General features: G+C 37.9%; 1 protein-coding gene across 1 annotated transcript; it reads right to left on the bottom strand.

Moving 5' to 3' along the window:
- Positions 1-10,303: 10,303 nt before the first annotated feature.
- On the bottom strand, positions 10,304-16,162 carry LOC111895916 (26S proteasome non-ATPase regulatory subunit 1 homolog A). Its single transcript, XM_052764676.1, has 12 exons — positions 15,871-16,162; positions 14,785-14,848; positions 14,456-14,561; positions 14,262-14,373; positions 14,013-14,181; positions 13,467-13,921; positions 13,231-13,366; positions 12,578-13,059; positions 12,239-12,497; positions 11,807-12,039; positions 11,227-11,740; positions 10,304-10,811 (listed from the first exon to the last, which is right to left on the bottom strand). The coding sequence occupies exons 1-12, from the start codon at positions 16,014-16,016 to the stop codon at positions 10,476-10,478; spliced, it is 3,012 nt and encodes a 1,003-aa protein (XP_052620636.1). The 5' UTR covers positions 16,017-16,162; the 3' UTR covers positions 10,304-10,475.
- Positions 16,163-27,528: the final 11,366 nt, after the last annotated feature.

Raw genomic sequence — 27,528 nt, 5'->3', positions numbered from 1 at the left:
TGACATCGCGAACGGCCGGAGAAAGCCTCACCGAAGACGAAGGCGCTGCTATACCTACGATGTCGAAGACTGACGGTAACCTCTTCCTTGGGTGACGTCGCACTATATTGGAAGTCGGAAGGGAGAAGCTGTCACCGTGGTTGTCTTTGCCGTACTCCCGGTTGCAACCTCTTTCCGTTCATCGGTGCTAAGCCCAGCCGCACCTGTCACCACCGCAACACCTTTCTATTTTCCATTCTTCGTAGCCATGGCCACCATTGCCGTCGCCAATCCGAGCGGCTGAAGAAATCATTTGTACCTGGACGTTGTGAGTAGTCAAGAAGAACCACCATGGTGACTGACCATGGTGGCTGTCTCTGTCAACACTGGGATCTTTTTCAAAGGGCAAAGAACTTTTAGGAAAAGTTTCAAAAAGTCACGTTTTCCTGACTTTTCCAAAAAGTCAGTTTTCCCTCTTTAAAAAATCCAAAAGGAGTTTTCAAGAAGCTTTTTCCAAACATCTTTTGTATGTTATCTTTTCTTAAAAGTTCTTTTCCCTCTCAAAAAGATATCCCAAACACCCCCATAGGTGGGTGTTTGGTTTATTTTCCGAGCAAAAAGGATGTGTGTGTAGCGTAGTGTGTGCGATGTAGGGTGTGTGTAAGCAACCCTTGGCCAGAATCTGGAAAGAACTCACCACCACCACCGTGAGGTGGTGGCTGCCACCATGAACAGCCGCCTGCCGCCATTAGTTGGCTATGTTTGTGTGTGTGTGATTATTAGTATGTGTGAGTGTGTGTAATTGGATGGTGTTGTAAATTGTAACCAAATAAAATATGGAAAAGAAAATCCGTCAACACCATTGTAGGGTGGTGGTTGCCGCCACCGGCCGCTGTGTCGGGTGGCGGTGTGTTTTGATTGCGTTTGGACCTCGTTTGGGGGATGTTTGGACAATGTGGGACCAATGAAACTCTAATGGGCCCAAAGAAACCCTAGTGGCCCCAATGAGACCTTGATGGGCCCAATGAGGCCCAAAGTGACCTAAAAGCCCAACCAATTGATTAATGGGCTAAGATTGGGTAGGAAACCCTAACTAGGGTTTAGAAAAACCCTAACTAGGGTTTGGAAAAACCCTAATGGCATAAAACCCTAATTTGGGGGAAATGGTCGGGACACACACACACACACACGAGATTATTTAATAACTTGAAATATTAAATAATAATCATTGGTAAATTAACCTAAGGCAATAATGGACTTAATGGATTAAGTCCTTAAACCCTAATCGTCATTTTATGAGAAACCCTAATTTTACTTGGGTTTATTATTGGGCCTTCTCTTGGGCCTTGATGATTAGATTGTTAATGGGTCATCTAAGATCAAGCAAATGGACTAGAATAATTAATGGGTTTTAGGATAAGGCCCATGTGAGGGACTTGGGCCCAATTTGAAAAATTGGGCCATAGATTGGCCACAATTGGGCCTTTTTGATTATGTGATGCTGGGTCTTAAGGAAAGACCATTTAGAGGTCTGGGCCAAATTTGGAAAAATTGGGCCACATGTTGGGCTTTGGCCCATTACTTGACTTTTGGGCTTTTGGTGTAAGTTGGACCTTGGGCTTGGAACTTAATTATTAATTGGGTGGTGTTTGATATTGACAGTTTGGGAAGCTGTCAATCAACAATTGGAGTTTTATCCGCGGGACTTCAGCAGTGCCAAGTGAGTTATCTGTAACATCCATAAAATTTGCGCCAAATGTAAACCTTTTCAATCATGTATTGTTTACAAAATGTTTTCAAATAATTTTCCATCAGAGTGTCCCAAAAATCATAACATAAAGATGAGGAGCGGTACGGTCACGCCTTCGTCTTTCCATGATCTCCTGAAGTACCTGAAACAATAAACTGAAAACTGTAAGCCCGAGGGCTTAGTGAGCTACCCCCAAAATACCCATACCACACTGGCAATACCATATCAGTAATAATCAATTAATTCAACATGCATATTGGGCCATCGGCCTGACTGGACCGCCCTATCGGGCCTATAGTCTGTCTGAATCTATCCCGAGCCTTCGGCATGACTGGTCCGCCACGTGGGCCTACAGTCTCCCCGAACCGCTCATAGGGTATATTGGCCTTCAGCACAAAGCAGGACCGCCTCAATCCAACCACACGCAAATAACCATGTGCACATACCATCATATACAGGCATATACAAACATCAAACATATCTGTCACACCAATCATAAAACATAGAATTCTCCTGTAACTAGAGTAACGACCTAGCAGGTCACTAACATACCAATCCTTACGAATCATAAGAGTATAACATACTGTCTGCCCCGATTCCAATCTAACAGATCATAACCACACGTATCATACCATAACAATAACAACTAAAGGGTCGGCCTTGGTGCCGTAGACCCTATCGATATAGTGAAGATAACTCACCTAGCAGATGTCGACACGAAAGGTAAACTCCAACTCTCGAATCACTTGACACAAGTTCCACCACCTATCATCATAGCATAACATACTCATAAGTCCTTAACCCTATAAGGTACTCCATAACCCAGTAGTCAACCCCTGGTCAAAGTCAAAGTCCTCAGTCAAGGTCAACAGTCCATGTTAACCTTAACTCGCCGAGTTCCTTGAAGTACATTCCAGCTCGCCGAGTCCTCGGAGTAACTCGTCGAGTTCCTTTGATTCTCAATCAAACTTAAGGTCACCCGTCAAGTTCCTTCCTTGCAACTCGACGGATACACTCTCATACATATCCCAGAGAAAACTCATCCGACTCGCCAAGTTGTTCTTCAACTCGTCGAGTCTTATGGTGATCTTCATCGGACTCGCTGAGTTGTTCATCCAACTCGTCGAGTTCACGGCTATCTTCATGTGACTCGCCGAGTCACCTTGCGACTCGTCGAGTCCATTCAGTCATTTTTCTCCATACAGACATATTTTGAGCCATGCAACGGCTCCAACTCATAAATCCAAGCTTCTAGGGCATGCTTATCACGTAAAGTTGCAAAATTTACGTGCATGCATGACCATAAAGGCTCTAAATGTTTATTCTAAGTTCTTAATGGAACTTCATGTTCAAGAGGGACCTTAATCTCAACCAAGACTGTGACTTTATGTGTCACACCCCAAAACCGAAACGGCGGAAACGTTCTGGGGTGGATGACGTCATGTCAAGTATCACAACACATGCATTATAGTAATCAAAGTACAACAAAACATTGCATTAATAGTAATAGTTATACATGGTTTACATTACAATACATCAAAGTAATACAAGTAAATATAATAAGTACAGCATGGTACTAAGCTATCTTCATCAACAGCTCCGGGGATGTACCTGTCTAATGCTGACCTGAGAATACAAGTTATTTGAAAAGCGAGTATCAGCATTTTTACAAATGCTGGTGAGTTCATAAGTATTTAGTGGCATTTTATCCAAATAACTTAATAAAAGTGGTAGCTTTAGAGTATCCATTACATTAGTGTCTTTTCCAGAAAATCCTATATTTTGTTTAATAAAAACAGTCTTCTACCAAGACTGGACGGAGTTATGTGGTAAAAAGTAGTTTTACCTTAATCGCTGTCATTATCAAAATACAAAATTTGATTATTAAAGAAAGCAAGAGGAATCAAGGAAAATAACATATGCCTCAGCAGTGAGGACTGCTGACTAAGGCAAAAGGAATCATAGACTCCAGGAGAGTATCGAACAAACGACACGCCTGGCTCAGTCTAACAAAGAGAGACACAGACCCCAGACAGTACCAAATGAAAGGTACGGCTAGGAAGGTCTAAAAACAGAGGATACAGACCCCGGACAGTATCAAATGAAGATACAGCTAGTAAGGTCTAAAACAGAGAATACGGACCGCAGACAGTATCAAATGAAAGATACAGCTAGCAAGGTCTAAAAACAGAGAATATAGACCGCAGACAGTATCAAATGAAAGATACAGGTAGCAAGGTCTAAAAACAGTGTGACTCTGAAAGTAGGTTTCCAGCATACAGTGTAAATTGCTGGTGAAATACCGTTACCTTAATGCCATGAATTATAAGGTAACCTGGGATACTCGTAACCATACTAACCGACACTAGAGTACCTGACGCCCTGCAAGCGTCTATAAAATGTGACATTTGTCACCCCTTGGCTTGGTAGGCCGTGGACTGTAGCTAGCAGTCAGGGTGCGGGGGTGTCAATCCCGTATAGATCTGTAAGAGTTTGAACAAGTGAAAACCTTTTGGAAAACCATTTATAGTATCCTACTTAGTAAAACAGTTTATAGTGTGGTAAATCCTTGTGCATGCGGGTTATCAATCACATGTGATTGATATGATAACTGGCATGTTTAACTTGTATTCCCCCCCCCCCCTATAAAACATGTAAAAACATTTAAAAGGTTCATTCAGTTGTATGAACTCACCTAGTGTAAGTGGATCCGACGAAGGTGTCGGTTGGGTGCTCGGTGTCAAGTAAAGACTTGGACACACTTAGTGACCTATTTAACATATGATAACATATGTTCACATACAATTAGTACATTTAATACTAATTAAACAAGTATACGCACCCTAAGGAGCGGAAAACACTTTGGTTAAGTGTATGGGGTGTCCCGGGTAACATTTAAGGGCGTGAATGGCTTAGGAATGGAGTTTACTCTCCAAGAGTAAACTCTCCTTATAGTGTTTACGGCCCTGGGACAACTCCCCATGAGTTTACGGCCGTAAACTCATGGTGAGGGGGGTTCTGGAATGTTTAAAGGCTTTATCTCGATCGTGAAATTTTGCTAAGCCCAAATCTAAAATGTATGAGTGGATTTAATGTGTTTAAAGGGACCATATGGGAGTTTACGGCCCATGAACCACCCCCCCTATGGGAGTTCACGGCCGTGAACTCCTATTCCTTGGTTTTATGGAAGTTTTAAGGCCTTTACACAATGGTATTGCTTCAAGCTATTTTTCCAAGGCCAATTAGGGGATTTAAACTACCATTTGGCATGGTTTGGGGTGTTTACGGCCTAAGCATGTGCTTGGGCCGTAAACTCCTTTTTACCCCTCAATTCTTTGTGTTTAAATGTTCTAAACCCGAAATAGCAAGCCCCTAATTTATGTATTAAGCCTAAGGGTGGTTTGGGAGTGTTTTGGACATGATTTTACAAGTTTAGAGGGTGTTTACGGCCTAAGAATGTGCTTGGTCCGTAAACCCTCTTTTATGCCCCAAAATTGATTGTTTTAAGGTGTAAACACTCCTAGGCTAAATCCCCAATTAGTTTCCAAGCTTAAGGATGAGTTTAAAGGCAAGTTTGGCATCATTTTAGGGTTTTACAGCCCTAGAGTGTTCTTGGGCCGTAAACTCCTTACTCCTTGCCTTCTTGGACGATTTTTGAGCTATAATGACATGCAGTGGGTTGTAAAACAAGCTAGGGTAAGGGGACTTACGATTTGGAGGCGTTTGGCTGCGGATTTGAGACGAAATCGGGCTTTATGAGAGAGATTATAGAGAGAGGGTGAAAAGGGGTGGAATGAAGTCCATTCCCCCTTATATATGGGTTGGAGTTGGAGCTCAGTGGGAATCTACCCGATACTGCCGTTACACGGGGCTTTTAGTCGCACCCGATTTAGTGGTCGTAATAAAATTTTACTTTTTCCCAAATTGATATGGAAATGTAATTTAAGTGTTTTTATTTACTTTATTACGACTATAAGGATATAAAAATATAAATAAATAAAACATTTATTTATTTGGCAACCTCCAATTAACGGAACTTTTATAAAATGGAATATTCCGTTAACGGTAACGGGGTGATGTAACGGAATAAACTTTGGGTTGTCACATCATACCTCCAGAATCCAAGGAGGGTCCAGATCTGAAGTTACAACTTCAGATCTAGCCCATAGTTCATCATCCCAACTTGAAAATCCATAAAAAAAACCCTAGAAACAACAAAAAGGGAAGAAAAGGAAGTAAGAATGGCACTTTGATACCTCCAAAAGATGCTAGTTGAGGTAAATCCTGCTTCCCACTCCTTCCTTGCTTCAATTTCCTTTGCACTCTTAGCTTTCTTCCTCCAAGATCCTTTTTTTCCAAGCTTCAAACCCACACCAAGGCACACACACGAATTAGGGTTTTAAGGGGCTCTCAAAGACTGCAAAGAGACCAAAGGAGGCTAAGGCTCCTTTAAATAGAGGTGCAAACCCCGGGATGTAGGGTTTCCACTGCCAGCTCCTACTCGCCGAGTCCAGAATGGACTCGTCGAGTAGGTCACTTAACATGCGATCCCACCCCGCTGCTACTCGACGAGTAGGCTAACCAACTCGTCGAGTAGAGCTTACTCTAATGAATCTTGTTTAAGAATTACCTGAGAATCGGGGAGTTACATTATCCTCACTATATCAACAAGGTCTACGGCACCAAGGCCGACCCTTTATGATTTACATCCTGGTTTAGGATGGTTGCTATGTTATTGATATGCTAGATTACATCCTGATTTAGGATGGTTGCTATGTTATTGATATGCTAGATTACATCCTGGTTTAGGATGGTTGCTATGTTATTGATATGCTAGATTACATCCTGGTTTAGGATGGTTGATATGTTACTGATATGCTAGATTTCATCCTGGTTTAGGATGGTTGCTATGTTAGATTTCGGATAGATCGATATCCTAGTTATAGTATGCTTGTATGCTGTTATGATCTGTTAGATCGGTATCCTGGTAGATAGGATGTTGTTATGCTATTATGATTGTTATAGCGGTATCCTGGTATAAAGGATGATGTTATGTTAGTGACCTGGTTAGGTCGGTATCCTAGTTATATGATGTTATGATTGGCGATCTGTTAGATTGGTATGATTGTTATATATATATATATATATATATATATATATATATATATATATATATATATATATATATATGCAAGTGTATGATATTTATGTACACATGCTTGTTTGATTTGGGGTTAGGTTGAGACAGTCTTGCTTTGTGCTGGAGGACAATATACTCAGGGCGGTCTGGTTAACGTGAAGGCCCTGCAAAGGGATTCAGTCAGACCAAAGGCCCGACGAGCGGTCCGGATAGGATGTAGGCCCTGCGAGGCGGTCCAGATGTGCCAAAGGCTCGGAGAACAATCCATATAGACTGAAGGCCTGTGAGGCGGTCCAGTGAGGCTGATGGCTTATTATGCATGTTGTTCTGTATTGGTTATATGATATGGTTATATTGTATGGTGTTGGTATTTTGGGGTAACTCACTAAGCTCTCGGGCTTACAATTTCAGTTTATTGTTTCAGGTACATCAGATGATCGCAGGAAGGCAAAGGCGTGATCGTACAACTCCTCATATTTTATGGTCTTATGAATTGATTCTAGGGATACTCTGATGTCTAAACTATTTTGAAAACAGACTATAATAACTTGATGGTTTTAAAATGTATTAAAAAGTTTTAATTTGGCTCAAATTTTATGGGTGTTACATGAGTGATTTTTTTTTCGAATTATCATACTTAAACTTGTAATAAGAAAATCAATCATAACTACTATGAAAAATTGAAAATACAAGCTACAAATAGACAAGTTATATGGTTGCAAAATGTAAAAGGGATAATGACTTAAAAGGGTAATATACTATTCGATTTGTATATATTTGATCACTGAGTTTTTTTCCATTCATATTTACCCATTCAACTTGTTTAACTGTACACATTCAGTCCTTATGACCGGCTACTCCAGATAAACCGGGAAAAATGACTTAATAAGGTAATATATCTCTTACTTTGTACACATTTAGTCATTAATATTTTTTTATACATTTAGTCCTAAATATTTTTTTGTTGCAAAATAAGTCATTGCTATTTTTCTACATATTTAGTGCTTAACGGGAGTAATCTAAACGAAAATTATGATGTTCAGAACATAATACCTAAGCACCAATCAAATGAGGCCACAATGAACATAAGGATGAACAACCCCAAAACCTCACTAATGATTGTCCTATATAGGACGTCGTGAGAAAACCTAAAGAAATCAATCATAAGTATTGAATGGGGGGCTAGGTTTTTCTCTCAAGGACTCACTTGAGACGGAGGGTGGTGAAAATGACAAAACCTTAAAGTTAAAATCATTAAATATGCCTAAAACACAAGACCCTAGGGATTTGAGTTGATTGTGGCGGTACATTGGGCTTCTTACTTAGGCATGTCATGTCCTACATGGCAATTTGCGTCGCACTTAAGGGATATCTTAGTTCCATCATCAATGATGCAATGTACCAACTACCAACGGCTGAAGGAAATTGCATTCACCGATAAGGAAGGGGTCAGGGGGACGAGAGGTGAGGAGGAGAGAGGATGATGTTGTTTCTGGTGGAAGGGTTGTGGTGATTCACAAGGATGGAATCGGCGGAGGTTTGGTCGGCGAGTGCAATGGGGGTTAGGCATAGGTGAAATCGATGGTGGTGTGGTGTCACTCGAGGGGAAGAGAATAGGAGAAATTGAAGCAAAATGTCGGTAGCGGTATAGTTTCTAATGGGATAATTGAGAAGATAACATGACAAGATGGAGAGTGTGTATCTGGTCAGGCGTTGGTAGACGGTATTTGGTTGTGTTTGGAGCAATGCACCAAAAAAATTGAAAAATAAAATAAAATAAACGGATATGGCTTAGGTTAAATGGTGTCATGCATTGTTTGCCATCGTCAAACCTAAGTGGACAGTTTACCAACGGTAAACACAGCGCAGTGATGTTATTTTTGCCGGCGGTATTATGCCATCGGCACATTTTCACCGTTTTCTCGCTCCATTTTACTGTTGAGAGAATAATAAGTGAGGAGAATGAATTATGCATTATGAACTTGTGCTTTATGCATTAGGAAAATACATAAGAGTGGTAGGAAAAAAAAAACATCTATCACACCCCACTCATAGACAAATTGTGGAAAAAATGGTAAAAACTTACATGACGCCTATATGGCATACTTTTACCATTGGCAAAAAATCACCACACCCTTTAGCCTTATGAAACCTATTATATTAGGTAGCAGTGACAAAAAAAACAAGTGGACATCCACTTTATGCCCCGATAAAGCAACAAAAAAAAAGTTTAGGGTACTTGTTAGACTAATTCTTGAAAGTTTGTGGGTCTAGAGTATCATTTCCCCTATGTTGTTCTACTAGATGTTTTAAGATTATTCCTTGCAAAATTAATGTGTTTTATTGGCATCTTTGGTTAACCGTCTTCCTTCTCGGGTTAATCTTGACAAGAAAGATCTTGATATTCCATGAGTTTATTTGTGTTATGTGTGACTCGGATATGGAAGACTTGATGTGCATGTTTGTTTTGTGTCATGTGGCGTCGTCTTTATGGAGATTCATAATGGTGTGCCTTAACCATTCGGGAATTCAATGCTATTAATGATATTGTCACTAAGATTGAAGCTTCTCGGTTAACCAAAGCAAAAAATTGAGGTACTTGAGGCTATTATTGCCATTATGTGGTGGTTGACTAAATATTAAAAACAATGAGTTGATTAATAGATTGATTGACTGTATTGTGGATAGAAATTAAAAAAATAAAAATAAAAATAAATAAATAGCATTAGCAAAATGTCTTGGAATTTAAATCATATTCAATGTAATTCTTTGTTAGCTTTGCACTAACTTCTTTTTATATAAATCTTTCAGCCATTCAAAAAAAAAACATCCAACATTTAGTTACAAAACATAACATATGAATGTAGTCAAATCAATTTTACATTAATATATGGGCACCTTTAGTTCCAAAACATAACTAACATATGAACGTAGTAAATCAATTTTATATTAACATACTAGTTGCGGGTTGATTAAAACAAAATGTTAAATACAAATGATCAAAAAAAAAGTTTATTTGAATTTAAAATCTAAAATAAGTAAAAATTATTAGTAAAAAAACATGCAAAACAAATAAATTAAAATTATATGTTTAATTGTTAAACTCGTATACTAAACAAGTTAACAAAATGTTAAATACGAAATGTTTAAAATAGACAAGCTCGCACCCTATTAAAGGGTGGCACCTGTAAAATGGCCTACAAAAAAAATACTGGAGAAGATTTCGAAGGTCAAATCTTGGAAAATTGTTAGGAGGGTTAGTAAAATTTGTCTCGCTTGTAATATTTGTATATTTGATTAAATACATGTAATGAGTTTGCCATAATCTTCTGATTATTGCAGAGTTTAATATCTTGATAATAATTATCAGTCAGCGGGTTGTGAAAGGTGTAGTCACAAACTCACAGGTCGAAAATAATAAACAAACACCATACTGCTTTCCAAATGGAATAAAATCTATATAAAGATAAATGTCAAATGTCAAATTCTTGGAGAAAAAAAAATATATATGAAAAATCTTAAACAAAAAACAAACACAAAATACGTCTACATTAGTTCCAATAAGTCACAAACAAACAAACCAACCGACTAAACATCATATCATCATCACGTGCTGTATTCAAAGGGTTGTGGTGGTTGCGGTTCATCATCCACAACCATGGCTGCGCCCGGTTGTGTGGTTGCCGGTGCACCCGCAGCGGTTGATGCGGTCGATGTCGGTGCATCGGTTAGAGCCAAGACCTCCGGTTCAGTTGGTCGAAGGTCCTTCAAAAGTACAAAACCAGATGCAGCTGCTTTCACTGGAGCATATCTACTGTCTTCTAGGAACTTAATAAACTTCTCTTGAGCAGGGACTACTCTTGCTGGGTTTGTTAGGATCTCAAAACTTGCTTCTGGTTCAGCCTTCTTCTCTTTCTCCTTCTCCCCACCAGCACCATCCACCTGTTAAATTGCACCAAATCACACTTTTAGCCCCTGTAGTTTTCAATATCCATAAATTACATTTCTGGTCCCTGTAGTTCTAAATTTCCAGAATTACACTTTTGGTCCGATTACTTTTTAATTTGCAAGGAAATAAACAAGACACTTTTATAGTTTTAAATTTCCAGAACTACATTTTTGGTCCATGAAGTTTTTAGTTTGCATGAATTTCATTTCTGGTCCCTGTAGTTTTAATTTTCCAAAATTACACTTTTGGTCCATCAACTTTCTAATTTGCAGGAAACGAGTAACTACACTTTTGGTCCCTATAGTTTGCAATCTTACATACCGACTTTTTATGACTTTATTGAGTCAAAAATATAGGATTAATTTATTATTTTATTACGTCCTAATAAAATAAATATTAAATACATACCTGCATTGAATCAGCATCCTTTTCAGCGGAAGCTTTTCCTTTCCCCGAAGCAGAACCAGATGAGTCAGCAGCTGATAACTTGTCAGCATTAGCTTTTTCGGCCTCCTTCTTGCTAGCTCTAGCCTTGGCTCTTGCTGAGGTGGACAAAACAGCGGTGGGGAGTTTGACCGCTGACGTGGCAGTAGGTACAGTTGTGGGGCGGGGGTACTCAAACAAGGAGGGTTTGGCATGTGACAAGAAATCAAATCGTGGGACTTTCAAGTCATAGTTGAGCCCAATTAAAGCAGTAGGGGAGAAGGCTAAGCTAATGAAGTAAATCAAAGGGTACCAGTACCAAAACTGGCTGAAAACAGCAAGCCCAACAACTGCAGTGATTTTGTCGTGTTTTGTCTTGGAAAGTAACTTGATTGTCACGTTTCTACCTCCGGCATCCAGGATTCCGGAGGCCAAAATAGCACCCATTTTGCTCATTGTGTCTTCGTGTTTGTCCAGAATGATCTTTTCCAGTTGGCGTCTGTTTTTAAAAAGTTTACATCAGAAATAAGAATATGATTTTTGGGAAAAAAAAAGATGAAATTACCTGAATGCCCCTACACGGGAGTCACTGGCTTCACTGATTTGGATCATTACCATTGCCATTGCAATGAGAGCACCTTGACGCACAAAGTCAACTACATCTGATGTGAGAGGTTCTAGCAGAGATATGGCCTCACTTAGACCAGTGCCAGCACAGGAAATGCCAACAGCCATGGCTGCCCCGTAGCGGACATGTGGGTTGTAGGATTCCGACAGCAGGGAGACAATACGTGGAGTCTGAAGCAAAAAATAGCAAGTTTAGTTTTTGGATTCCTATGAACAGTGAAATCCATCAAGTAGAGAACTTGAAGAAATCTGATTAGATTCCATATATTTTGAATGAAATCTAAACTTCCAATTCCATCAAAGACTCAAACACTGCCCATATAAATTTGGCTTGAACAAAAAAAGTGTAGAGAGAAAAAGGGAATCCAACCTGTTCAGGTTCAGAGTACAAAACAAAGCCAAGAGCTAAAACAGCAGTCCTTCTAACATCATCACTAACATCCGATACAGCAAAGTGCAACAACTGTCTAATAGCCTTATTATTTGCTGTCCCACTATACGCCAATGCCAAGGCATACATCCCTCCATACCTCAATATCGGATCCTGATCGCGGGTCATCTGTTCAATCAAAGTATCCGCTTCCTCCTCCCTTCCATAAACAGTAAGCGCAATCCCCAAAGCCAAACCCCTACACTCCAAAAAACATTTCCCAAAATCATTCAACATATTATTGATTAATTGTAAATTGTAAATTGTGAATGATTTCACCTTATGATCTTTTCATGCTGTGTCTCATGAGCATACACAAGCATCTCAGCTGCCTTCTCACTAGCGGTCCCCACCATCAACAACCCCATGCTGATACCTGCAGCTTCACCTGCAACAGCACTGTCTGTGTAGAGGACGCTTTTTATTTCATCATAAATGTCTTCATCTGCTGTCCCTAGAGCTGCTAACCCTAGGCCTAAACAAGCGCCATGCTGGACAACTTCAACATTAGTACTCCTAAGGCTGTCACGAAGGAACTGTTTGATGCCTTCTCCATGGTTTGCATGGATTAAACCAAGAGCATAAAGTGCACCTCCTTCTGAATAGGGACTACCACCTCCACCACCACCACCACCCGCCCCACTTTGTGGAAGGTAAGGTGCCATTAGTGATCTTCCTTGTTGTAAGTGGCCTCCATGGATAACACCTAGTCCAGCTGTCGCACTGAACTTAGCCCAATTTGTCGCCCTGCTTAACCAATCCTGAAATCGTATCCAAACATAAAACATTTACAAATTGCTCATAAATCTGAATGTTCTTTTTAGGGATTGCACTGTTGCTATTATGACTAAAGATTTGTAAGTCAGTTACTAATATGTGTAAAGAAATTATAGTAGTAAAATGAGTGAAGTATGTAGATATAGTGAAATTACCAGATTCTCCCTTAGGAAAGTATCCACGGTTGTTCCTGCATGCATAAGTGCATTAGCATATATAGTTGCACTGTGGCAAACACTGTTTCTCATCTCAATCGATTGCTTTATTGTCTTGAGAATAAGAAGATCCGACCTATTTAGAAAGTTATAAGAAAGGTGAGACAAGAAACCGTAATAATAGATATAGATAATAATATAATATGAGAAAAGGGGAAAGGGGAAAGGTTACTCACTTGTTATGACTGTATAAAAACTGTAGAGTCAACTGAATGGAAGTTTCACCAGACAAGATTCCTTTCATTTTGGTCAACCTTTCAGCATATGTTACTTCAGATGGATCTGTTTCAGGTACACTAGGGGTAGGAGGAGCTTGGGTGGTTTCATCAGCCATTTGAGTGTCCTCTCCTTGAGCAGCATCTGTCTCAGTGACTACAGGCTGTTCAGGTTTTAGTTTGGGACTTGAGAGGCGATCCCTTACACTCAAAAGAAAAGCTTGGTGTTCGTTTTCAATGAGATCAAAAGCAATTTGAAAAGCCATCATTGCATCATCCTTGTTTTCAGATCTTAGAAGCTTTTCTAGTATGTTTGCAACGCCTTCCGGTTGATCAAGAAACATAAGGCACTGGCAAATGTTTAAGTAATCTGGGGATGCAAGATCTTGATATACTTTCACAAGAAGAAGAAGCACCTGATCATATTCCATCATATATTCATGTGTCAAATGTGTAAATAGAAGCATGTAGTAGGGGTAAATTAGGGTTTGGGATTTAGGAATTTACCTCACGCCTATATTCTCTGCGATTGACAAATGCATGGGATACATTCATGCAATATGCCAAAGTGGCATGAACATTATCACTGTTTGTGATTGCTTCCTTAAGTTTATCCAACCTTCGGCATTCAATTGCCATTCCAATTGCTTGTTGATATTTTCCATCAGTGATACACCTTTAAAAATTACAGAGTGAAAAGAAAAAGTGAGACTAGAGAACCTGTTAAATTAAACCAAGAAGTAAAAGCATACATACTTATCAAGCATTCTTTCAACTATTGCTTCAAGCCTGGGGTCTACATCTGAAGCATCTTCCTTTGATTCTGCTGCTTTTGTCCTCAAAGTTGCATACTCATCAATAGCTTTGGCTGAGAAAATAAAAAGTCAAAGCAGTCAATGGCATTTTCAAGGAATAAAAATTGTTGTCAGTTGTCATAAGACAACACTTACCAAGAAGAGTATGAACATAATCTGAGTCCTCCGAAACATCAAATAAACTGCCAGCTCCAAGGGCATATGATAGTGAGTCATTAAGCTCTCCCAAGTAATAGAAAACCTACACAAAAGAGGCAAGAGATGTTTTACTTTTGACATATAAAAACAATCACATTATATGTCCATTCATGAGGCTTAGATATAAGGGAGCAAAATATATCATATAGGTTTTTCAAAAGCATTGGAAAGCATTATTTTCTTTAAGCCAAAAGATAAGCATATTCATCTTTATAAAAAAACTTAGTAGCAATATTATGGCAGAAGAAAATGAAAATAGGTCAAACCTTTGAAACAAGTAAAGCAGCCAATTGTCTTTGATCGAACTCTTCGTCTTCATATAAACTCTCTCTGGATATAAAAAGGGTAAACATGTCAATGAATTTATTCGAGAAAACTACATTAATATTTTTCTAATGGAATTAAACAAAAGAGCAAAATGGAGGGTAGATCAAATGAACTTGAAAAATACATGGCATTAAAGGACCTAGAAAACTCAAGTTTCACTTCTTTTATGAGGAGATGCTAACTAAATTTTAGACAAAGTGTGGTTAATGGTCTTTTTCTTGAATTTTCAGTGACATAACCATATTTATCACCCTCCAATACCACTTCACCTTTTCCATTCGCTTGATTTCTTCGAAAAGATTACTCAATAAAATAAACTGATTTCAGATAGTGATTAAGGAAACTGCTCCTACTAAGTACTTTAATAAACTAAGTTATTACTTCAACTTGCTTTCTTGATTCTTCAACAAGACTTCTACATTATTTGTATACTTTCCACTGCTAGATTGTTGTCTTCAGTGCTTTATTTTACCTAGCTACATATGGCCTTGGCTCCATTATAAATTTCAGCTACTAAGCTATACTAAAGTTTTCCTCGAAAAAAACTGATATATTGACAAAAAAAAACATGGAAACCCCTTTGTTCCATGACCAACATCCAATCTCCATAACACATAGGCCTGGAAGAGGCATTTTTGTCTTCTACATCCATCTTCCATGTGATATAGGATTATAATGGCAAATGCTTATCAAACATACGACTCTAAACAAATAAGAAAGGTTTTTAGAACTAACTTGGGATGAACTTGCATAACTCAAGACGAACTAGAAATTTAGACTTAATGATCCCTCTCTTAAGCGAAAATGGACATTATATTAAAACAAAACTCTTCCTAAAGTCGATTTAAATTGACTTCAGGTTGTAAATTTAACAAGCTCCAAGCATATAACAAAACATAAAATCCATTTTTCATACTCTTAACACAGGCGGGAAACCAATCGGCTACAAATCTCTACTCAAAGACTAAAAAAAAGAACAAAAGTATCAAAATTACATAATCGATGACAAGGATTGTGATATTTACATGATTGGAACGCTAGTTGAGATCTCAGGCCAGAAGTAGTCAACAAAGGCGTTAAGATTTGAGAGAGCATGAAGCTTGAGAGACGGATGCGGCTCGTTAAGCATCGCCAAAAGACCGCCTGCGGAGCTCACCATAGTCGCCGCCATTGTTACACCGACCAGTATTAACACACAGTCACCGTCGAATTAGTTCGATTATATCAAATGGAGACGAAGAGGTCTGGATCCAAGGTTAGGGTTTTGGATACCGGAGAAGAGTTTTGATACGTGTTTTTGGTTCGATTTCTTTGGGGAGGGGCAAAGTACAGAGTAATCTAGGCCCGATTTTATTCTATACCCCCTTGAACTTTTGTTTTTGACAATTTTGGCACTGCAAGTTTGATTTGCCATATTTAAGTCCACTTCTAAGAGGAAACAAAAAAGTTAAATAAAATTTTTACTATGCCATTGTATTTTGTTTTTTTACAATATCCTATTATATTATTATTAATACTATTAATAGCTATGTTATTTATGAATAGTGTCCAGTTTTGTCTTTTGGCGGTTTGTGGTTTTGCATCTTTTGACCGGGTTAGAGCCGACTTCAATCTATAAGTAGGCCTCTGTTTGGATTTAGAATTTGGGTATGTTATTTATGGTTTCTATTGTCTTTAGTTGTTCTTATGGTTTTCAAGTTGTGTTGTGAATGATGTTCCTTTTTTCGTACAATGATTCCCAATAAACGTAAAAGAGGTTCTACTTCTAGTGCAACAGCGTCTCGTCGTTCACGAAGAAAATCATTATTTGTAGACGTATTTGTATTACCCATGTATTACAATTGTGGTAATTTTTCCTATGTCTGTGAATTTTGTGGAGCGTTTTTTGGTTTCATGAAAGGGTGTTGTATTTATCTCGGGCTAATCATTAACCTTATACCAAGTGTTGTAAATCAAGTTTTGTTGTTCTTACATATCCTCTTGCTCCACCTAATGTGTTTTCCCACTTCTTTGAGAATTATCAGTTTATGCATAATATAAGGGCATACAATTCCATGTTTGTTATGACATCGTTTGGTGCAAAAGTGCAAATTGGATGAGGCAATCAATAAAGGTCATGGACCTTATGTATTCAAGGTGTTTGGTCAGATTTCCCATTGGATTGGATCGTCGTGTCCACAAGACAGTGATCATCCCTGTTTTTTGCAGTTGTATATGTGTGACACTGATAATGAGCTTTCTAATAGACTTTGTTCTTTCTGGAGTGAAGGTGGTGTGCTTTTATCTACAGATGTTGTGGATTGTTTTAATGATATGTTGGGTATATATATATATATATATATATATATATATATATATATATATATAATGAGTATGTTCGTACCTTTAAAATGAAGAAAGGGATGGTTCAATCAATGAACTTGGATTCTTATGTTGTACGGCTATTTAATAGTGTCCCGGTAGAAGATATGGGTTATCGGTCCCTGGTAGTTTGGATTGCAATTGTTTATGATGATGATTTTGATGGGTTTTGAGCATAACAAACAAAAACCTATGTGTACATGCAACTATAATTTTTTGATCTATGTTTTCTCTAATTGAACAAACAACATTTGAACATCAATTGGGAAACCTTAGGAATCCTATAATATTTTTGAAATTATCATCTAGGGTTAGAAAACATACCTTTGATTGTTCTTAAAGAATAGCAATGAAACTCTTGTGTGTGTTGAAGCTTAAAAAGCAAGCACCACAAATGACATGTCTCTAGTGGTTCACACCCAACACTAGCAAGAGGATGAGAGAGGGGAAAGGGGAGAGGAGAGGGGAAATGAGATTTTTGGCTATCTCTTGAAGGTTTTGAATGGAAAAATCCTAGGGTATAGAGGCCTTTATATAGTGCACCAAGGATGCTCTAGATAACCCTAATCTGAATATAATAATATTATTTCAAATTCGGTAATTATCCATATGAGATATTCTAGAAACTCTATAATTATCTCATAAAATCGTCCACCTCCTTCCCTATGAAGGTTATGGAACCTCTTACTCAACTATTTAACAATTGCACTTTATCCCCTGCACTTTTAATTAGTGCTTCTAATCCAAAAAATAATTCCAATTAATTTCTGATTAAATATTAATTAATATTATTCTCATAATATATTAACAAATCATTTATTTCAATTTATTAATCAAATAATAAATTCAACCCCTTTCTCCAAAAGTCATCTTGTCTAGTGGCTAGTTTTGAGGGAAACTCAAAAGAACCGTGATACTATCAGTCCAAATATATACCAGTTATAGTTGTGAGTTTAGACACCTAATCCAATAGACTTTGTCGGTGTTGTTTATGATATTATCATCTATTCTAAGTCAGGATTAGCCCAATGAGTAAGATTCATCCTAGTTGTATGCCCTTGCAATATACATCATTGTTTCCATATGGTGAAGAGGGTTGGTTGCCTAGGCTACGTATGTGACAACCCGTAATTTCAATCTTGTAAAAGTCAAACTTGGTCAACTAAAGTCAAACTTATCCAATAAAAGTCCTTTGATGTAATCATAAGGTTAGATTAATAGCATTTACATGTTAAAACACTTAGTTGAAAGTGTTGTAGAAATTTGAAATTTAAAACACTTAAAATCTGAGGAGCCTCGCAAAAACCGAAAACCCTTCGCAACCGTAAACGCCTTGCAACCGAGAACCTCGTTCTCGGTTGTGAACCCGCTTCGGACCGTGAACCTTCGGTTTGCGGCCGGGAACTCCTTCGGGCCGCAAACTCTACCATATAAATATATGTTTAACTGAGATATTCCTTACTTCTAAACTTCTGGCCGGAAACTCAAGATTTCTCTCTCAAGATCTTCAACCGAAAACCCCTAGTTTTCTCTCAACTATCATTCGAGGATCATTTGATTCACCTTCAAATCTTGATAAGAGCATCTGGTGTTCTTATTTTCATCGACCAAACACCCTTCATTTTGGGGTTTACAGTTGTAAACCCTTGAATCTCCTTGGTTTCACCGAGAACACCAAGATCACACACTTGAGTTTACAGCCGAAAACACTTGAATCCTCAAGTGGCCATGAACCGTTTATGGCCATAAACACCAAAGTCAACCGTGAACTCCTAGCAGTCACTCGATTTCGCTTCTATCACTTCTTTTGTAAGTATTAATTACATCCTAAGATGTTTCCTTAACATCTTTAAGGTTATATTTGTTGGATTAATGTCTAAGTCCATAACTATTTTGGTATGTACTTGACCCGATGGTACATGGTCCTTTTGGGTTGCCTTCACCAAAGCAACTTGATAGGATGAATTATGGAGAGAAATGATTAATTATGATTTATTAATATATTATGAGAATAATATATTAAAGGAGAAATCATATTGTTTAATTAATATTAGTCAAGAATTAATTGATAATTAATTTTGTGGCTAAAAGAGATTAATTAAACTTAAGGGACTGGAACTGTAATTATAAGATAATTGCATTTGGGCTATGAATTACCTTGGAATAATAGGTTGGACGAATTCTATGGGGAAACCCATTAGAAAGCATCCAAGGGATATTCTAAAAGGGTCCATGGGCTGCTTAGGGCTTAAGCAGTCAGATTAGGGTTTCCTAGTTGAAAACCCTAATAGCCTACATGTATATATAGTACCCTTAAGCCCCAAAAACGTGAATAAGAGTTCCTATAGGGTTTTGGACGTTTTTGGGCAGCCTCCTTTCTTATCATTCTTCATCCTCTTGCTCTTGGTGTTTGTGAGCCATTAAAGGAGTGACACTTGTAACTCTAAGCTTTCTAAAGCCATTACAAGAAGGATTTGATATTGTTATTGCTACATAACAATCATGGTAAGATCTAAACTCCATTCATATGTTAATATGATTAATTGTATGTTAGATCTAGGGTTTAAAGTCTTGGATGAATTGCATGTACAATAGAGAAACCTAGATCCAAGCATTAGGGTTTGCATGAGCACACAGGATGTTCTTATGGCTAAAACCCATCAATATTCACTAACTTCATGCCAATATGTCACGTGAATTGCTCTTTAGGACTTGGTTTTGTCTCGGGATCTAACTTGTGGAAAAACATCCTACATCGAACAGTCCATCGAATCACTCACTTAAGGTGAGTTCATACCCCTACAATTTACATTTTTAAATGCTTTTTAGGGGGGAATACAAGTAGAGCACAATATAATTGTGTTAATCATTTACATGTGGAAACAAACAAACAAAAAGATTTCTTATGCTCAAATGTTTTTAAAATCACTTTAAAACTCTTTTAAACTATTTTTAGATTTTTGTTTATATCAAAATCATATTCGTGTACATATTTATGTATAAGTATGCTTTAACGGACTTAGGACTATTGCTAAATACCGTAACTCCTGTTCCTTGTTTGGTTGTGGGCTTAGGGTAGGATCACTAGTCCAACTGTCGGTTAAATCATAGTTATACTTGCTAAATATATGCCTGAATATTAAACCTCATTTTCAAGGAATATACTTAACTCGGTTGCATATGTTGGGCAATTGAGTCTTTTCTACAAATCAATAACAATTCAGACAAACATACTAGTAAACTATAACAGGTATAGTTTAGAGGATCACTACATATTATTTCTAGAACAGATAAACAATATATGAGTCGATACATACATACTATTACTATTCATTACAAATTATACTATTCATTTACAAGAACAAGAAGGAACTTACATGCTATAACAAGAACAAGACAACTAAAATGTGAGATACTATTTTCATGGCATATCAATATTCTTGATATGTCACATTTTGTAACCAGAGTCTCCTGGAGGGAGAGCGTGAGTTTGTGTATAGATTCATACGGGATTGACCATCCCACACCTTGCTGCTAGCTATAGTGGGACCTGCAGGTCTATGGGTGACAAATGTCATATCATTTTCGACGCCTGAAGAACGTCGTGTTTTATACTAGTCTATCGAACATGGTTATAACCTAATCACATTTTAACCTTAATTAACAATTTGGTTTTAAGGTAGTTAATGCATCCGTAGTGTATTTTATACAATACTACGGTAAATCTTCATTTTCCATTACATTCATACAGTGATATTCTCACATGAGAAATGCATGATATTTTTCGAGTAAATATAGTTCTACAAATATGGAAAACATACATTTATACTATTTCGAGTACAAACATACATTTTATACTATTTTCAAGAGAACAGAACATACAAACAGTTGAGTCTTGGTAGAAGACTACTTTTCATTAAATGCAAAAAATATAGGATTTTTTGGGAAAGATACAAACATTTTCACTAGTCAGATACAAACATTTTCACTAAACAAATACAAACATTTTCACGAAACAAATGCAGTAGACAGGTACACTGGATCAGGTTTTGAGAAGACGGAGCATGTTCAAGACTCGTCTTTTTATATTTTGCTTTACATTTTTGGTGTCATACTACTATTCACAAAACACACGTGTATTGACTATTCTATTAATGCAATGGATGTTGTTGCTTGTTTTACTATTGTGCATTGTTATGCTACTGTACATGACATCCTCCGCCCCTGAACGTTTTTGCCGTTCCCGGTTTGGGGGTGTGACAGATTGGTATCAGAGCATTGTTTATAATGAACTAAGTATATCAACCCATAAAAGATATACAAGTATAAACACATTGGGATTAAAACACTCTGACCAAGATTTATACTTTTTAAATAATAAAATATTTTACTAAAGTATACATACATGCATTCATACTAGAACAGTGTCATACTAGAACAGAACAAAAGTATTGTGATTGTTGAACATCACAGGTAGACTTAGGGATATATAATCAGGTCTGGGATTGATATAGCCTGATCAACTATATATATCCGATAAGTGATTAGCATATGCAAAGGAATGGTTGCGGTGTTGCAACAAGTCTAAAAACTTACCAACTCTACTACAAAGAAACACTAGAACATAACATATACTTAAAATACTATAAGAGTATTTTGCTGTACTATAATTACTTATGTGAAAACTAAAAACGACCCTTACTAGTAGGTCTATAGTTGCTGAGTGGATACGCTTAGGTTATATGTGACCAAGATGTTATATACTTAGAACATGTGATCTTCGCTTTACTTCATGTTCCTTGTTTGGTTGTGGTCTTAGAGTTTGATCACTTATTCGAAGGTTTATTCTATCTTTAGTTATATATATAGCTGATATGCATTACGTAAGTATAGAATAACCGCTAAGGATCATCCTATAAATACCTTTAGTAATACATCTATTATATGTTTCTTACACCCCTAATCTCGCTTAGATATCATGGCTGGATTTCATCTGCTGCGAGACCCGTACTTTCCCGATCAAGGGAATGGTGGATGGCTCAAAGCTGGTCCAGAAGAAGATAACCCGGTAGCCCTAGAAGAAGAAGACTTCGAGGAGAGTTCTGAGGAGGAGAACGAAGATGAGATTAAAGAAGACTCTGACTCGGAACCCGAGGTCTATAATCCAACTCAAGTTGCCTAAAATCCTAACCCTCGATAGGATTTTCAAGGCTCGATGCCTCTGTGGGCAGTAAACTTGGGAAGGTGGAGTCACGAACAGGGACAACCACCTCCTTACAATGGAAACCGAAGCTTCTACAACTTGAGCGAGGGAGGCTCAGCTGACAGAATCTTCCCCATGTTGGTCTGTCGTGTTGCTCGCGATGTTGAACAAGGAAGAGCAACCATTGACCAAGTCATGGAAATTCGTGCTAACTCAGGAGTCAACACAGTTCGTCTTCGTTGTCTAACCAATGACCAGGAGTTAACAAGGACTCACACTGATGTGATACAGATGGAACTGAATGCTAGCCAATCCGAAGTTAGGGATCTTCGATAGAGCCAAGTTGCATTACAAAGGCGTGTGTAGGAAACATAACATCACTTAGCTGAATCCAAGGTAGAATCTAGTACTAACCAGAACAACACTTCTCGCGAGTAGAGCATACTATACTCTCTCTTTTGGATATATATTAAGTCTAGTTTTAGACTCTAGTATTATTTTCCTACTTATGTTTAGACCTTGAACTTTTAAGTTTTGTTAGGTCCTTGTGCCGTCAAAGTTTTTTTTTATATTGGTATGTTGTAGACCTATTACAAGGTCAATTTTCTCGAGCTCTATACATCTATAATACCAATGATATTGGCAGGCACCTATTTCTCTTGGAAAATCTCTATCCAAATTCTTTCATCTTTCTAGTGGTAGATCTTTATTGCAAACAATTACATGTTGAACTATGGTGAATTAGTTTAGGGAACACTCTCATTATACTCACTATTGAATTCTTACAATTATCTTCATCTTTGTAAACCTATAGTTGAAAGATGCCTCCTCATAAATCAAACAGGTGCAATCCGCCAATAACTCAAACTCAACCACCACCTCTACCTCAATTCGACCCTGTAGTTTTTCCAGCTGCAGTGATTGCGGCTATAACAACAGCCTTAACTCAAATCAACGCTAGGGGTACTAGCGGGGGTGGAACGGGTATTAACTCTACCCAATATGATAGTCATGGACACCCTAAGGAGTGTTCATACAAGTACTTCACCAACTGCAAACCCAAGGCCTTTAATGGTACTGGGGTAATCATTGCTCTGTCGCGATGGTTTGAGAAAACGGAGTCTATCTTCGAGATTTGCTCCTGCCTAGAAGGAAGCAAAGTAAAATTTGATGTCTGCACCTTCTCGAACAGGGCCCTCACATGGTGGAATAGCCATGTCAAGTCACTTACTCTCATAGTGGCTAACGCAATGGGATGGGAGACACTGAAGGATCTTATGATAGCGGAATATTGCCCGAGGGGAGAAGTTCAAAAAATTGAACAGGAACTTTGGAGCCTTACTATGAAAGGTTCTGACATAGTAGCCTACACGACTAGGTTTAGTGATCTAGTGGCTCTATGTCCCAGGATGGTCCCCACGGAAGGCAAAAAGATCGATAGGTACATATGGGGCATGGTACCTCCATTTCAGGGGGACGTGTTGTCTCTGAACCCCTCTAAATTTGACAGTGCCAAGTGATTAGCATAGAGACTTATCGACCATGGAGTCCGTCCTCAAGCAACTACCCCTGCTGTCCCAGAACCGACCAAAACAAACGATAACAAGAGGAAGTTTTTGGATAAGAAGAAGAAGAACCAATCGGCACAAACCTCTGCCAAGAAACAACAAATTGTGGTTGTTCATGCTGCAACAACTCCTGTTGTCCCTGCACCAGCAAAGCAAGACGCTGGGAGTCTGCCAAAATGCAGCAAGTGCAACTTCCATCATAATGGACCCTGCCGAGAGATGCATTGTGCTAACTGCAACAGGAAGGGGCACACTGCCCGTTTCTGTAAGGCACCTGCAAGACCAATCTCCCAGGTCCCTGGTACTAGAGCAGGCCAGACCTGCTACTGGTGCGGTGAAGTTGGGAACTACAAACGGAACTGCCCAAAGGCGGGGAATATTGGCGGAGTAGGAAGAGTTTTGGCTATTGGCCATGAAGAAGTCATGGCAGACTCTACAGTGGTCACGGGTACGTTTCTCCTCGATAACTCTTATGCATGCGTATTATTTGATAGTGGAGCGGAGAGGAGTTTCGTGAATCAAACATTTGCACACTTACTTAAACAACAACTACAATCACTAAAAGAAATGTTCACCGTAGAAATGGCTAACAAGAAGACTGAGAGCACTAACGATATATACATAGGATGTACCCTCTCTCTAGATAGTTATTCATTTACAATCGACCTCATGTCGGTCTCATTCAAAAGTTTCAACGTCATTATCGGCATGGATTGGTTGAGTCTTCATCGTGCTGACATCTTATGTTTTGAGAAATTCGTTCATCTTAATTTACCGAATAGCGAAGCCTTAGTTATCTATGGCGACAAACCAGGTACGAACCTTCGAATCATCTCAAGTATTCAAGCCCAAAAGTACTTACGAAAGGAATATCATGCGTTCATTTCTCATGTGGTTGACATGAACCAAAATGTGAATGACTTAAAGAACATCCCAGAAGTCTGCGACTTTCCCGACATCTTTCCCGAAGATCTTCCAGGATTACCTCCATAACGCCAAGTCGAGTTCAAAATCGACTTAATTCCAGGAGCTACTCCTGTAACCAAATCGCCATACCGACTAGCACCAATGAGATGTAGGAACTATCCGGTCAACTGAACAAACTTTTCAGCAAGGGATTTATTAGACCAAATTTCTCACCCTGGGGAGCACCGGTTTTGTTCGTGAAGAAGAAAGACGAATCGTTCCGTATGTGCATCGACTATCGAGAGCTAAATAAACTTATCGTTAAGAACCGATACCCTCTACCACATATAGACGATTTGTTTGATCAACTTAAAGGAGCAAGCTATTTTTCAAATATTGACTTAAGATATGAGTATCACCAGCTACGAGTGTTAGAGGAAGATGTTGCCAAAACAGCTTTCCGAACTTGTTATGGTCATTACGAGTTTGTAGTGATGTCTTTCGGATTAACCAATGCGCCCGCGATATTCATGGACTTAATGAATAGGGTGTGTCGTCCTTACTCAGATAAATTTGTGATAGTATTCATCGATGGCATACTTATCTATTCACATAGTAAGGATGATCATAGTCAACACTTACAATAAATCTTGGAAACACTACGAGCAGAGAAACTTTATGCGAAGTTCTCTAAATGCGAATTTTGGATTTGAAGAGTCGAATTCTTGGGTCACGTGATTAGAATTCACGTGGACCCTTCCAAAATCAAAGTCATCGAGAACTGGTCGGCACCCAAGACGCCTACGGAAATCCGTCAATTTCTAGGCCTCGCCGGCTATTATCGCAGATTCATATAGAACTTCTCAAGGATCGTGAAACCACTTACTACATTGACCCAGAAAGGTGTGACCTTTGACTAGGAAGAGAAACAAGAAAAGGCGTTCCAAACGCTGAAGCAAGCCTTATGCAGCGCACCTATATTACCCCTCCCAGAAGGGGTAGAAGATTCCGTAGTATACTGCGATGTATCCAACCAAGGGCTTGGTTGTGTTCTGATGCAACGGGGAAAGGTCATCGCATATGCCTCAAGACAACTTAAGACACACGAAGTCAAATACACTACACATGTTCTCGAGTTAGGAGCACTGGTATTTGCTCTGAAGATCTGGAGACACTATCTATATGGTACGAAAAGCACTATCTTTACAGACCACAAAAGCCTTCAACACATATTTGACCAGAAGGAGCTCAACATGAGACAACGACGATGGGTTGAGCTACTAAATATAACAACCCAAAATGAAATATTAAGGCTAGGATCCAACTAAAAAATCACAACTTAGAAAAGGGATGTCGTAATCTAATTGTAAGTTTTATAAAGGTAGGTAAATGACGATTTACCAATTCCACTAACAAACAACTAAATTTGAAGGAAATCAAGTTAAGTGAAATTCCTAGATCTTTTGATATTTATTGAAACTATTCAATGGCATTCAAATTATGCTCTTTCATTTATAAATGGGATACCGATGATCACAAACAAGTTGTGAATAACCATGCAAATTAACTTGACACTCTCGATGTCATTTACCATCTCATTTTAATGTGCAGGTTAACCACACATGCTCCATTAATCAATGATAATTTCGAGATGCCCATTATTACTCTTTATAGTCACCATTAGTGTGTTGGTTAACCACATACGTTCCACTAACTACTATAAAGTATAACGTGCAATTTCATGGGTTAACATACAAATTATCATTTTTCCTAAAGTAACTAAGATTGGGATTTTAAAAATAATGGTTTAGTTACTTTAAATAACATTATAATTTTAATGAATTAATTTTCCTATCAAACCCGTTCGGCTAACGACTCTCCACTAATCAAAGAAGCGGTGGGTGAGAGTGAACACCCATTCAACTACCATTTTATATGCGGTTTCCTTATGCCCCCATTATAGACTAGCTTCGTGAATTAGGCGTACTAATGGTTCGAATGACTTAGCCTTATACATATAGTATTTATTAAAACTTTAGTTATATATATATATATATATATATATATATATATATAGTATAAGGTGTATTTTAAAACCTTTTTTTTTTCAAAATACTAGGTTTATATTTAAACTTCAAAAATTAAATAATTAATTTAAATTTAAAAAACAAACCAATTGATTTAATAATTATCAATTAATTAACAATTAATTAATTATATTAAATCAAATAAGGATTATTAAATTAATCAATTAATTTAATCCTAATACTTATACTCTTAAATTTTCGAAAATAGGTATAAGATTTATCCAATTTTAATTATCTATTTTTAAGGTAAGTAAAAAGATAATTACCAAAATTAAAAAATCCCTAACCTAACATTTTTGAAATCTTGCTTGGAGAGGAAGGTAAGAGATTCAAACCCTTACCTTAATTTCAAATTTCTTGGGGAGGAGGGTTAGGGTTTCAAAACCCTAACCCTAATTTCGAAACTTAGGGGGCAAGAAACCCTAATCAACTTTCGAAATTTGTGGCCTTTTAGGGTTTAATTGGCATAAACCCTAATTTTGATCAAATTCAACAACTATAGCAAATTCAATTGAAAACAAACCAAATGCTCTAATATCACTGATGGATTTTAGGCAT

The sequence above is a fragment of the Lactuca sativa genome, chromosome 6 (assembly GCF_002870075.4).
Source record: "Lactuca sativa cultivar Salinas chromosome 6, Lsat_Salinas_v11, whole genome shotgun sequence".
Lineage (NCBI taxonomy): Eukaryota > Viridiplantae > Streptophyta > Magnoliopsida > Asterales > Asteraceae > Lactuca > Lactuca sativa.
Note: the sequence above shows the minus strand (reverse complement) of the source record. Positions and strands in the feature narration are given on the sequence as shown.

Excerpts from the sequence above, each read along its gene's own strand:
- LOC111895916 (XM_052764676.1), bottom strand. The coding sequence starts at position 16,016 with ATGGCGGCGACTATGGTGAGCTCCGCAGGCGGTCTTTTGGCGATGCTT. Across the intron at positions 14,374-14,455 it reads TTATGTTCATACTCTTCTTG|CCAAAGCTATTGATGAGTAT; the intron begins GTAAGTGTTGTC and ends TTATTTTCTCAG. Across the intron at positions 14,182-14,261 it reads GTTGAAAGAATGCTTGATAA|GTGTATCACTGATGGAAAAT; the intron begins GTATGTATGCTT and ends TAATTTTTAAAG.